Raw genomic sequence first — 15,301 nt, 5'->3', positions numbered from 1 at the left:
ATAAAAATACCGCAAGACTTTTTTGACAACCTTATATAACCAGATTTGCTTTCGCAGACTCCGCGTACTAGTAATCCATATTTCATAATTTTGTCCGGATTGTACGTCCTAAAGCATAGCCGCTCTCGCCATAGAATTATGCATTCGTCGAAAGAAATTTTACCATTTGGTTTGTAACACGCCTGAAACTTTGGGATAAAATTATTTAAAAGTGGTTGTATTTTTAACACGCTTTTATTAGCTCGGGTTGTATACATGTATATATGTATGTATGTATTTATGAATGAATGTAACGGAATCTTTGAGCTTAATTTTCACTGGCTTCTAAAAATCTGAGCGACTTGGAAGTTTGCACACCTATCAAGGACCGATGACAATGCAATAATTTGATAAAAGTTTTTCATTATCCTTATTAGGATTGCCAGGACTAATATTTCCTTTTTAGATCTTCTGTAGAAGAGTAAGAAAGACAGAGCTAACGCGCGGTCTGCGCATGCCTGCACTCTCCGAGTTACTCTTACTGATTTCGGGAGTCTACGACTTACTCTTTCGAATTCGAACTTCCTCGGGCACGCGGCACTGCAGTACGAATAGAAGGCTAAAACGTTTTCAGGGTAGTTGCATTCTCACTTTGTATAGTCTCTACACATCCGTAGATACTACAAGTCTCATACACGTAAATTTACTCTATTCAATTTTCATATAAGATGAAATAATTTTCATATAAGATGTAATTTTGTTAATTACAATAAAATAATCAAAACATAAATTTTGAAATTATTTTACGGAACAAAATTTTGGCAATTAAAAAATGAATTTATCATTACTATTGTATAATTTCATTTATAAAATTTTATCGATTCAAGTACAATTCACAACAAAAATGAACTAAAAAAACCAAACTGGAACTTTACATCCCGTTTTGATTGTGTCAATATAATCCACGGTCTCCTTTTTCAGTGCTGAGAGTATCTATTCTGTGTCAAGGCCAATGCTGGCCTATCTTTGGACATATAGTCGGTAAAGAAAGAATTAAATATAACACAATTAAATCGGACTATAAATCACTGACTAAATGAAAACAATAAGGTCGAACCTTGTACCTTCAATCAATGATCTATATGGTAAAAAGTATGTAACATATTGATTATGTCAGTATATTTTGTTGTTACCTCTCCGTTTCAGGAGTGGGGTAGCCGTTTCTCAGGCTCCCTCCACGAAATAAGTTCTTCATCCCGATTACTTCTTTATCACGGCCGATAACTGCATAGCGTTAGACTCACAGTCGATAAGAAAGGAATTAAATATAACACGAATATATCGAATCATTAATTCACTGACTGCAATGATAACAATAATTTTCATTCATAAAAACGAATCTCGACCTTCAATTAACTATTTAATGGAAAAAAGTCTGTTGAATGTTAATTATGTCAGTATATTCTGTTGTTATCTCTATATTTCGGGAGTGGGTAATTTGCGCGCCCGTTGCCTTCCTTGGATGGGGTAACCGTTTCTCAGGTTCCTTCTCCGAGAACGAAGTTCTCTCTTCCGATTACTTCTGTATGAAGGTCGATAACTGCAAAGCTTTAGATTTTCAATCGATAAAAAAGAGTTTTAGGATTCCCAAATAGCAATCGGAACCCGGCATACACAGATTTTTTCACGTAAACTCATACAAAATCAATGACTTAACATAACTAAACTTAAAATTTCTACATTAAGTAAAGTGTTAGGAAGTTAAAAAAACTAGTTAAAAAAAAAACTACAAAACACGCTTTTATTGCTAATCGAACTAAAAAGTAGAAAATAAAAAATATTAAAAAAAAAACTAAAAAACGCGCTTTTATTGCTAATCGAACTAAAAAGTAGAAAATAAATGTTATCACAAAGAGATCTATAATGAAGTAATAGCAAATCGAACGATCAATCATAGTCAACTACCTCAGAACAGAATTAAATCAAAAATTAAGATACAAATAGAATAATTCAAATTAGAGTTAAAAGCGTGGTTAAATTCTTAAAACTCACACAACTCTATTAATTTTAATTCAATTACAGTCAAATATAGCTCATTCGACGCAAAATTAAATTTACTATAACAGTAGTGTACTAAAAAAAATCCTCAATATCGGATAATATCGTAAAAATTATGTCAAAGTTGAAAAAATAGAGAAAAAATATAAAAATTCCAAATACTTCCGTCTACAGTCTCGTCAGTTGTCATTTCAGAAAAATTGTCAACACACTGTCAAAAAGGCTTGTTTTTGTCCTTTCGAACTACTATAAAAAAAAAATTCGAGATCGGATGGAAATTGGCGAAGTTAGGAATGATTCTTCACATCAACCTACTGAAAAACGGTTTTATGGCCATAAAATGAGATTTTGGGGGTGTATTGGAAATTTCTCCTCTACCATTTTTCTTAGTTTTACCAGAGAATGTTAATGCAATGAGAAGGTGCAAATGTTACTGTGAGCTTTTTTTAGTACAATTGAGATTTGAAAGATTCGTAATAAGGTCATTTAGCACACCGAGTTTATAGACACCTCACTGACTTTTGCCCACACAAAAATTAGAAACACCACACATCTTTCACCTCAACACACAACACATTTCTCACCTCGACATTAAACCAATTAAATTTGTACTTTTTTTTTTTTTTTTTTTCTAAATAATAAGCGAATACGTAAAATTTATTACATAAAATTTTTTTTTTTTCAATTATAATACATTAAAAAAAAAAACGATTTTAAAAAATAAAATTTATAAAAAAAAGTTTGCGCCGGGAATTGAACTCGAGTCTAACATGTGGCGAGGAAAAATAGGCGGTGCGTTTATTTCTTCCACTGCTTATTTTTTTACCATTTTGTTACTTTTGAAATGATAAGCGGATACATAAAATTTATTACAAATTTTTTTACGATTACATTAAAAAAAAAATTTAAAAACAAAAAAAAAAAAAATTTGCACCGAGAATTGATGGCGAGTCACGTGGGGAGGATAAATACGCAGAGCGTTTATTTCTGCGCCTGCGTTGTGAACAAAAGGTTTTGTGCATGCGCGCGACGCGAATAAATTTTAATAAAGTTCTGAAAGTAATTCATGAAGTTTTTCATTACACACATATGTATATAAATGAACGTATACTTTATATGTAAATAAATGATGGTATATGAAATATACATAAGTACATAATATGTATGTACATGTCAATAGGAGGTATTTGCATTCAGAAAAAAAGAACGGTTTAAGATAAATCAACACTTATTTTATATTGTATGTCAATTTATAGTTTATGTATTCGACAGCATTTACATACATATGTAGGTATGTACATTTGTATATGAAAAACAATAATGCACAAGCGCAAGAACATCATATCACATATGCAAAGTATGCCCAAATAACCTTGACTTATGTACATATGTACACATGTCACAGCACATCACATTCTTACAAGAAATCAAATACACATACGCACTAGTGAACTAGTTTCTTCCTAACAAGTGCAAAAACAATTCTGCTCTATGTATGTATATATACCCACTTTATGCCCTAGCATATATACATACATATACGAGTATACCTACTTGCCTTCTAAACTTCCTACAAAATAATTGTATTCATATGTTACAACATCCATGCACGTTCATACATTCATGCATATATGCGCGAGCACAGCGCTCCCTTCTTGCTTCCGTGTACTTTTGTCTTTCACCAGTCGATATTCCTAATATTATACTTACAAAAACACAATACTTTGATAGACGCAAAAGCAACAGCAAGCGCAACGCGATGGCCGCTTTGCCACCACACATTCTAAAATGTTCTAGAACACAACAAAAACACATACCTCACATGCGCATGTCGCCCAAAGCTAAAATCTAAGCCTAGCGACTACAAAAACAAAATACATTCGTAGACGCAGTCGCCGCGGCCATGATTCTATCAGCGACGGCGCTGACAATTTAGAACAAAAACAAAAAGTTCATTCATAAGTTCGAGCTCATATTTCAATGTCATTCATAAAACGAGCCGCCCATATGCCAATTTTCGCGACCATTCGAAAATAGTCAATATTGGAATATTTCGCGTGGAATTATTTGCCAATATTTGATAAATCTTAAATTTTTGTCATGTCGAGTGGCCGCGGCTCCGTATGTATGTATGCACCCTTATATGTATGTAAATATGTCTTCTAACTGTGCGACAGTCGCGAGTTAATGCCACTTCCAGCGAATCACACATTGCTGTCCGCAAAGCCGCATATATGTACCTTATGATCAGAAAGTACCGGGAATGTTTAAATTAAACAAAACAGAGTTAAATTTAAGGCAAATTTATATTATCTCCTTTAAAATATGACCCGTCTGAAGCAACACACATGTGCCAACGTTTAACCCACTCCTCCAAACACCCCCGGCAGGCCGATTTGTATTCTCTTTGATCAGTGCGATGGCGCGTTATCTTCATGCAAAATCTGAGAATTGTTTGCTCACATTTCCGGCGGTTTGCAACACACAGCATCTCTCTAAGGTTTCAAAACGGATAAATAATATTCTCTATTGTCTGTCTGGCCCGATGGAAGGTACTCATGGTGGACTATGCCTTGGAAATCGAAGAAAACAGTAAACATCACCTTCCCGGTTCTTTTTGCTCATAGGGTATACATATCCCATCTTTTCACTGACGACAAGAAGACGGTCGCAGTTGTTATTTTTTATATGCATACATTTTGCGTTCGTTGAAGGTTTGTATATATTTGTATACATATGCGTTTATGCGCGTTTGACTTTCTGGATGCATCCATGGATATTAGAATATTTTCTCATCAATATGTGTATGTAAGCAGTTCAGATTTGACTGAAGAGATTAAATATAGGAATGCATATTCATATGATTGCCATTATGGCTGTTTTACATATAAATTAATTCAAATGAAGTATTAATAATGTTATATAGAAAATAAATTTATAAAAAACAGGTATTAGAAAAGCTGAATACACTATTTAAAATCAATTCTAATTAAACCAAATATAAAAAATGAAATAAAAATATCGAACAAAGAAAAGTGGGTACAGGATTTGAACCTAAGTCAAACGTGGGACGATGTACTGCATACACGACACGTCTTTCACGATTGTGCTAAACTACAATTAGTAATGAACTTTTCTAAATCACTCATTTATTCGATTCGCAGTTTTATATGCACATATTCTGCGTTAGTTGAAAGTTTGTATGCGTAATTATATGCATATGTATGTGTGTATGCGCGTTTGGCTTTCTGGACGGATATTAGAATGATATTTTCTCATCAATATAATTTGGATTTGATGAAAGAGATTAAATACATATGTACATATTTTCTGTTTTGATTGATTTATATAAAAATCAGGTCATATCCAGTATGAACTATTTTATACCGAAAAGAAATTTCCATTTATGAAATACAAAAAAAAACAGTATTTTAAAGAAATTTTAATTAAAATAAACTCAAAAATTTTACCAAACTTTCCTGGTTTGAATTGTAAAAAAAAATGTGCAAGAAAAAAAATATGACTTCAGGACTTGAACCTGAATTATATACGTGCCAAAAAACAAAACGAATAATTCCGTCGACTTTAGCTTCTGCACCACAAACTAACTGCCGCGCGACCTTCTTAATCGCAAATTTATTCGCTTCGATTTCCTTAGTAGTGTGCCGAAAAATCTTATGAACTTCCTCAGTAGTTTGGTAAACGCAGAAAAAATCTGAATTGCTGTCCTAGCGTGGTAAGTAAATATAGAAACCCTCCACTTGCGTGTTAAATATCTGCAATTCGCCACTCGTGAGGAAAGTTGAATTTGAAATGACCTTATTATGAATCTACAAATTAGAACTCGAAAAAAGCTCTTTTAACATTTGCTCCTTCTCATTGCATTAACATTCTCTGGTTTTACTATACCTACAAGTTGTACTAGGTCTCCATAAAAGTATAATATCACTGTCGCACAGTGTAATAGATCTAAAAGTAATATTATATCAACATTTTGGAATAACACAACAAAAGAAAAATTTGTAATTGGAAATGTCAGAAAATTAACAACAAGGAAACGAAAAATTAATAATTTAAATATCGCTGCGAAAAATTAGATTCTGTTCGTCGGTTCCAACTAAATTTCTCACCATTTTCATAGATGGCACATAATCAAGTGCATCGCTAGGACAGAGAGAATTATGAAGATTTGTCTGCGCCTTGAGAAAACTGAAAATATTTTTGTATTTTTTTTTAATCACAACGCAGTTTTTAGCAATGCGTGTCCTGCTTTGGTCAATCATTTATTTGCGTAAATTAGGAGAGGTTAACTTGACAATAATCGAAGCGTCGGCCTTAATTTTGCTAGTTTTCGGGTTCAAAACTTGCTCTTGACTGTAGGTACCGTGGTATAAATTGCGCTTTCGCTTCCTTTACGGATTCAACTTCGTTCACCGCGCCAGAGCCTCTTCTAAGAAGCCCAAAACGGAGCCTTCCCGGTTTTCTGTATCTCACCAGAGCAACATAACTCCCCTTCTCTCTCATCCAATCAACAGCTGCAGCTATTTTGGGAGATGCTATGGCCCTTTCTGTAGAGCCCTGCATCCGTCCAGGATATGACCCTGACATACGAGATGAAAACCGATAGGCAATTGGTGACTTCATTAACCATTAAGATATCTGGCACTCTAGCCTGCCAAATGAGGGCAGAGGACAGCTAGAGGGTGATCAATTTACAGGTATTGGATTTTAAAATAAAATAAAATAACGAAAATTCATTTATTTTTATTATTTTTGTGTATAACCTTTCATGATATTTATTTTTTTAAGATAATCCTTTTCAAATGTTGGCCTCAACTGCATCATGATTCAGCCATCCCTAAACACTAATTTTGAATGATTCGCAGGAGAACGTCGGCCAGTATCTCGTGAATAACTTTAGTAATGTTGGCTTCCAATGCTTTAATCGAAGCCTATTTATCCACAAAGTATTTAGACTTTGCATACCTCCACAAATAAAAGTCCAAAAGTGTGATATAACAAGATCGTGGTGGCCAACGACTGCGACGACATAGTAAATCCATTGTTTCAAAGTCGGTATGACGAGTTACGAAGTCTTGTTGGTACCAAATGTCGTTTATCATGGGGCGATAGCGTTCGCCATTCACTGTTACATTGACGCCAACTTATGGGCCGATGATTCCTTCAGCCCATAGGTTGCACCAAACGGTTGTCTTCAATGGAAGTAATGGCTGTTTTTGAATAGCTTACTCTCTAGCCCCAATACTGGAATTTTGCTTATTGACGTAGACACAGGCCCTTTTTAGGCCGTCATTGCTGAACATCATAAGTTGGCCTGTGCGCGCGATGAACACTTATCACAGAGCGTCGATTTTCGTAATAAAAATGTACGATTTGTAAATTTGTATAGGCGTAAGTCTTTCCATGATAGAATGTCAATGAGTATTGTATTTAGTTTGATAGTAGTCACGGGTGATCTGTCAGAAAAACCCTCCAATCTGATCACCCTTTATTAGCTGAGAAGGAAGAAGAACAACAATCACAACGGCACCTCTAATGATATTGGATAACTGCAATAGCTCGCCTAACCTTACATTTGCCTAAATCAAACAAAATGGGTTGAGCATATGAATACCTAAAACTTCTGCCCTTATGTGAGTAAGCTCTGGTTCACGGTAAAGTCCCTTTTCAAGCATACGTATCATAATCCCAGTGTGGCAATCAAATTCGGTGATTGTATTTCATCGGATCCACAGAGATGCGCAAGTTCTTTTAGCCGACATTTCTTATTGCGTTCTCCGGATTCCAAAAACTATGCTACCACTTACTTTCTCCAGCAATGACGGTGGCCAGCCCCCTCCTGCTTCTCAAACCAACTTCCGTGCAGCTTTTAGTCCCCGCAGAGTCTGTTCCGTGTTTCAGACAAGAGTACCTCGGAATCTGCCATCAGTCAAATGCAATTTCTGCAATGGCTGGTTCCATTTTCGGAGGCGCTCTGGCCAACTCACCACCCGAAACTAGACACGTGCTTACGTTGATCCTTGCTGTAGAGCTTTGTACTCGCAACCGCCCATTGTGGTGCGCCTGCCCACCACCATCAGGCTGCAACAACAACAGCGGAAAGCACAGCAGGGCCAACGCAGACAACATCAAGCGTCTCTCACACCCCGAATAGCGACCGCCATCCCGAGGACCCTTAACCTCCTTCAGTTCAGCTGCAACAGGCTCATGAGCAAGATTGATGAGGTAAATGATTTCATAAGCCGACATGGAATCCTGATAACCAGAGAGGGCTATAACGTGCACAGACAAGATCGCGAGCGAGACCGTGGTGATGGCCTACCCCCTGTCAATTGCTGCCCGATATGATATCACTCTGAAATTAGTGTGCTCATTAGTCGTGAAAACCGATTGGTTGTAGGTGACTTGTAGGCGCACACAAGCCTGCCAAACTATCGTAGGGAACAACACTAGAGCAAATAGACGATTCAACATTCTCCACAGTGAACGTCGACGCCCCCCGCAGGATAATGGGTAATTGCAGCAGCTCGCCTGACCTAACAATTCCTAGCGCTGGTCTGATAAATAGCATATCCGAGCGACCTATGCTATAATTGACTTCAGACTATCTGCCCATTATCAACTGAGAGACCTGCCAACTTCGGTTCCCCGAATCAAGGGTAATACGTTAACTTTAACAAACCTAATTGGGCCGGCTTCGTTGAATTTTCCGAAAACACTTTTCTCGCTCTCCCACTCTCTTCCCCACCAAGGTATGCGTAGAGATACGCGCATTCCGTAAGGTGCTTACAGCTGCTACGGCTCGGTTCATTCCTGCTGAAAGACTCCACAGGGTGGTGTCCTATCGTTCTTGCTTTTCAGCTTCTACATATCGAAGCTGCCCCTACCACTAGAGGGAGTCTCCCTGATCTCCTATGCTCACGATTGTTCGATATTGGTGTCAGGCAATGAAATGATGGTCTGTGCGGCAAAATATCGATTACTTCACCAGTCTTTCTCACTGCGAGAAATCTCCAACTTTCCACCACTAAATCCAACGTCGACCCTCTTCTTCACCACCTGGATGAAGGAGGTCAAACTACAGCTAAAGATCAAATTGATTCGCAGTGGATAAAGCTACAGACATGTTAAAATACTACAATGAGGTTTGAATGCTCCCCGTCAAGGAGCACAATAAAATGCTCAGGAGTTTCTGCTAGGGCTATCATTTCTGCAGACACTTGCTAGACCCTGAGCCACCTCCCAGGCTCGTATCTTCAACTACTCTGACGATATCCAGGGCAAAACGCACTTACGACTACTGGACCGGAAAGTGTACAAACAGAAGCTCAATGACATTCATCGGGAGACACCACCTTCCTAAACTCCCGACCCTTGAACGCCGTTATCGGAGTCCAACCACCACCTATTACCGACGAAGAACTTCTGCACGAGAACGAACGCGCGACTCGCGTAACGTTGGCTCAATTGCGTTCCAGATACTGTAGCAGACTAAAGTCCTACCTACTACGTTTACAACTAACCCCCCTGTCCGTCTAGACCCAACCTGTCGATACAGCATGTTTCCTGGGCCTACCGCAAGATGAGCTAGACGAAGTCGACCGGCACTGACTTCATCGCACTGTCGGGGTTTGGTAAGTTGCTACAACAATAAAAGTTGGTCTCAGAAACCCTAAAACCTTCAAAAGCCTGCAGGTGACAAGTAGAAAGCAGGAAGAGTGGGCCCGTTACCGAAATCTGGGAAGCCACTCACCTGTCGAAATATCCTGTTTTCTGAGCCTACCGCTGGATGTTATAGACGACGACGACCGATGACTTCACTGCACTGGACTAGATTTGGAAACTGCTACGACAGGAGCAACAATTAGATGTTTTCAATAGGATCCTCATTATATTGCTTAAAGCAATTATCTATGTGGGGAATACAAAAACATTTTCTATTAGCGTTTTTTCGTATAGTTTAAATTAACATTGAAGTATGTTTAAATTCGCAGGTCCCCTTAATCCAATTATTCGATGCACTGATATCAACACTATGTTACGTGAAATAAGAAATGAAGGGTAGGTACCGCCTTTTTCAATTAAATTATTACAATAAAATCAGAACGAAATTTTACAGAGATGGCAGGAAAATTGTAACCACATGTACTAATATCCCAAGTGCTGGAAACGAAGAGGAGGTGTCGCCTATTTACAAACAAAATAGGCAAGGGAATGTTGTAATTCAAGATGCTGAATATATTGAAATCCAACGAGTAATGAATACAACAGATACTAATATAACTCCACACCCGTACGAAGGTATATGTGCGACAACTCATTGTAATGATGGACAAGAGCGGAAAGCGAGCGAGATCGACTTGAACCAGAAGCAGCCAGAAGATGCTCTACTCAGACAGATTGTTAGCAAAATTAACGAGCTACAAGTTGACATGGACAATGTGTTGGAAAACTTGAGTTGCTCGCCAACCATAATTTCAGCTGCTCCGAGTAGTGAAACGTTACCTATTACCACATTTAATACAAGTACCGCCGCCAAAACAGCTATACCTAATTTTCCAAATTATCACTCTTCAAATATGGAAGCCGTAAAGGCGAGTATAGGAGTTGAATACCTTGCGCTCGAGCACAATGTAATGCAGCATGAGGTATCGGAAGACCATACAAATGCTATAGAAAATGTTACGCAGGGTGAAATAGAAGTAAGTAGGATCTAGAGAGGTTAAATAGAAATATATAAGAGGCAAACATTTGTTTAAAATTGGGTTATGTTCATGATGTATTTTTCAGCCAATATAATCGATATATGGTAAACAATGTAGTATTCAAAAATGTTTATAACACTTTTAAAAGGAACCATTTACAATGCGTAATATAAGTTTCTAATAGTAGTTTTTAATATAAGTGTAGCTGGTCAAATGATTTTCTTTTCTTCTTTCTTCACCACATAGCCCACCACTTAAAAAATACATGGTATAAAAAATTGTACTTTGAGCATGTTGTGCTTTTGTTATAATTATTACAAGAGATAAGCGTGTATTCCTGTTCGCATAACGTCCAAATGAGCCAGTCAAAGCAGTGCTTCAAATTATTGAACGATTCACGTAAAAAGTGTGTTTTAATATTTGAAATAAATATACTGTTTTCACACAAAATCACTTAACGAGCGTTTTATGAAGAAGGACACCAAAAAAATGTATTTTATTAGATATATGTGGTTTTGCGAACCTATTACGCTCTGACATTTAAATTAATAATGATTTTAGAACAGTGAATGCACCCAGATTAGTCTTATCCGTTATAAGACAATATGAAAATAACTTTGAAGTATTGAACCATATGCTACAATTTAGTGGCATGCCGTGGAACGTAAACTTTTGTGGTCATCGAATAGCATTATACTCACCTTCATAGGTGCTTTTATGTGCTATTATGACAATGCTGTCTGAATATCACTTTATATATGAGCAAAGAAGGATTCTTTTGAAAGTATTATGGCTGAAGTTTGCTATCGTTTTTTCAAGGCAACTTATTCATAACTAAATTACTCATAATCGGATAATTTTTGTCTTTGTATACCATAAACCAAAACTTTTCCTTAATTTCGTCTACATTATCAAAACGATGCTAAATTCAAGCAGGAGCTCCAGAAAATATGTAAACTGAACCTTTTTAATATTTGTGTACAATATAAAATTGCATATATGTATATCGTATGTGTCTTAAATATAATATATATTCAAACCCTTTTTCTTGACTACCGCAATTACACATATACTACATAAGAGGCGACCGTCGTAGCTGAATGGGGTGGTGCATGACTACCATTCAGAATTCGGAGTACTTTGGTTCGAATATCCGTGAAAAACCAAAATGTAGAAAAAGTTTATTTCTAACAGCGGTCGCCCCTCGGCAGGAAATGGCAAACCTCCAAGTGTATTTCTGCCATGAAAAAGCTGCTCATAAAAAACCATTTGCCGTTCGGAGTCGGCTTAAAACTGTAAATCCCTCCATTTGTGAAACAACATCAAGACCCACGCCACAAATAGAAGGAGGAGCTCGGCCAAACATCCAAAAAAGGTGTACCATATATATTATACATATTTATATGGTATAAGAGGTTTAAAAGTCTAAATGTAATATTGCAGGCTTTAGGCTTTGAACTTATTTAAGAAGTGGAATGGAATCGATACCTAAAATGTGAAAAAATAATAATAATAGTTTTGACCCATACATTTCCCCTATTATAACTCTAATGCATAGCATTGTAATTTAAATAAAAACTTATAGATTCACGAAATTCATATTGTAAGGAATTTTAACATCTTGGTCGCTCATACGATGTTTAAATGAAATATTAAATGTCACTTAGAATTTCCGTGTGTGTTTGAACTTATAATCTGATATATTCTATTTACAATAAAAAATGTAATTATGTAGTTTGAAAATGTTTTTTTATTTTGAATGGTGAAAATAATTTGCGTACCGGCTAAAAAACAAAAATAAAATATATAGCATTCGGAAAAAACTTCTACTGTAAATATCCCAATTCAGCATCAGACCTGGTTAAAAAGAGTATTTTTTGGTATTTTTCGAGTACAATTTATTTAAAAGTTGGATAATGAAAGGGACTTTTCCTTTTTATGATTTCTGTTGCAGCATACAATACTACCCTACAGTTTATGGGAATAGTGCTTAAATGGCCGATATTATTGGTAAGTACGAAAAATTGTTAATCGGGTAAGCATCAAGACCTACGCTATCTATATCTATATACAGTGAGTAAAAAAAGTATTGGCACACTCGAAAAATCAAAGTTCTCAGAGCTAAAACTTCTCTTCTGATGATGAAAGTATAAAAAAAAGAAAGCGGTATTTTCTAAATGTATTTTTTTATTACATATCTGAACAAAAACAAAAATTAATTTTGACTTAGGTTTACAAGCTCAACCTTGAAAGGTAAAATAAGGCACGAATTCACATCAAAAAAGTATTGGCACAGGTCGCGTAATAAGCTAGCTTCATTGCAGCTGTATTCTGCTAATCCTCCTTTAGACTGAATAACGACCTGCAAACGTCTCTTCATACTATTTACCAGAGTTGAAGCTTCAGAAGGTGTTATTTTATTCCATTCATCAATCATTGTCTCTTTTAGAGAATCCTTGACGTTATGTGGTGAGATCGTTTCTTCCGTTCCAGACGATGCCACACATGCCCAATAGGATTTAAGTCTGGCGATTGGGAGTGTGTTTTGAGCTGTTCGCTATGGTATATCAACCACTCCTGCACAAGATAAGACGAATGTTTTGGGCCATCATCTTGTTAAAATTGCCAGGTTGTCCCATTAAAGCCCAGTTTTTCGGCACTTTGACTTAAATTTTCTTTAAGAATGTCGCGATACACATGCTTTTCCATTGCCTCATCTATGAACACGAGCTTTCCGACACCAAATGCCGCGAAACACCCCTAAACTATCACATTTTCTCCACCGTATTTAACTGTTTTGAGCAGGCTGTTCTCTTCAAACTCTTTATTTGGCTTTCGCCAAATCTTTTATGCTCCATCTGACCCAAATAAATTGAGTTTTGATTCATCATTAAATATGGTGGTTTTCCAAAAAGCATCGGGCTTATTTAAATGCTGTTTAGCAAATTCTAGCCTCTTTTTCTTATTTACCTTGGAAATGGAGAGTTTGTGCCCAGAAACTCGGTCATGATACCCAGCCTTATGTAGGGTATTCCGAATAGTATAGGGGTTGAAATTGATTTCAAATGAATTTTGCAGAGTCTTGCACAATTTGACAGCCGAAGTTTTTGGATTTTGTGCCACCGTGGACTCCATAATTCGCTCCTGTCGTTCGGTTAATGTTTTTCGGCGACCAGATCTGCTCTCCAGAGCTATTTGGCCAGTATTGCAATAATGCATAATGATGTTTCGAACGCTGGACCATGATTTATCGACAAGTTTGCGAATTTCGCGACAGGATTTTTTTTCTAGATACAGGCTGTGTTCGTAAATGCGACATGACGCGCAAACTACAATTGTATAGCAAACAGAACGTTCAGAAATGCCAATATGGCAGCACTGCAATAATCAAGCGTTAAAAAAGACAACAATACTATCAGTTGTCACTCATAATTTCTATCAAAAAATTGTTTACTGCATTTAACTTGGATTACTTGAATAGAGGCACTCAATTTGCGTACATTATTTGCTCATGAACGCAGTGAAAAGGAATTGTTTTTGAAGTATTCATTGTGTTTGGTAGAAAACTTATTAATTCTAATTAAATGGGAAAGCAGGAAGGTTTAACAGATCGTAAAAAATGCCAAATCGCTATCTTGACCTCAGAGGGACTTTCAAGTCGCTAAATTGCCAAAAAGATTGGTGAAAATCCAAACTTTGTGGATCTTTACGTAAAACAAGGTAAGAACTACAAAGGCAGAACTGCGATGTCTTGGACACCAAAGGAAACTCGCAAAATCTTTACGATTGCATCAAATTCCGCCCTTCCCACAGCAAAAAAAAAAAAGAAATGGCAATGCAGCAAGTAAATTTACCTAACGAAGGGCTACTCTAAAAGTATCACATCTAAAACCTACAAAATTACAAAAAAATCACCTTTAAATGAGTGCGCACCCTCCACCAAAGAGCGCACCCTCCAAGTGTGCTCAAAACCTAGATTGTGTCCCAAAACAATGAAACTTTAGCTTGGCCACTGTATTCCCAGATCTTAACATTATTGAAAACATTGTGCGACAGTAATTTTATACTTTTATGGAGACCTAGTACAACTTGTAGGTATAGTAAAACTAAAAAAAATGGTAGAGGAGAAATTTCCAATACACCCCCAAATCTCGTTTTATGGCCATAAAACCGTTTTCAGTAGGTTGATGTGAAGAATCACTCCTAACTTCGCCAATTTCCATCCGATTTCGAATTTTTTTTTATAGTAATTCGAAAGAACAAAAACAAGCCTTTTTGACAGTGTGTTGACAATTTTTCTGAAATGACAACTGACGAGACTGTAGGCGGAAGTATTTGGAATTTTTTTATTTTTTCTCTATTTTTTCAACTTTGACATAATTTTTACGATATTACCCGATATTGAGGATTTTTTTTAGTACACTGCTGTTATAGTAAACTAAATTTTGCGTCGAATGAGCTATATTTGACTGTAATTGAATTAAAATTAATAGAGTTGTGTGAGTTTTAAGATTTTTTTTGAAGTGAAAACTTCTTTA

General features: G+C 36.4%; 1 protein-coding gene across 4 annotated transcripts in view; it reads left to right on the top strand.

Annotated features, from left to right (window-relative positions):
• The window catches only part of LOC129251490 (ankyrin-3-like), a 191,539-nt gene extending 179,033 nt beyond the window's left edge, over nucleotides 1-12,506 (top strand). For 3 of the 4 annotated variants that reach the window (XM_054890825.1, XM_054890824.1, XM_054890823.1), the window contains 2 exons: nucleotides 10,053-10,119; nucleotides 10,178-12,506. In XM_054890825.1, the coding sequence (XP_054746800.1) occupies nucleotides 10,053-10,119; nucleotides 10,178-10,775 (665 nt within the window). In that variant the 3' untranslated portion in view covers nucleotides 10,776-12,506. The remainder of the gene's footprint in view (nucleotides 1-10,052; nucleotides 10,120-10,177) is intronic. The other variant, XM_054890822.1, reaches the window with a different exon arrangement.
• The last annotated feature ends 2,795 nt before the right edge of the window (nucleotides 12,507-15,301 follow it).

This window comes from Anastrepha obliqua, unplaced genomic scaffold (genome assembly GCF_027943255.1).
Source record: "Anastrepha obliqua isolate idAnaObli1 unplaced genomic scaffold, idAnaObli1_1.0 ptg000023l, whole genome shotgun sequence".
In the NCBI taxonomy this organism is placed as follows: domain Eukaryota; kingdom Metazoa; phylum Arthropoda; class Insecta; order Diptera; family Tephritidae; genus Anastrepha; species Anastrepha obliqua.
Note: the sequence above shows the minus strand (reverse complement) of the source record. Positions and strands in the feature narration are given on the sequence as shown.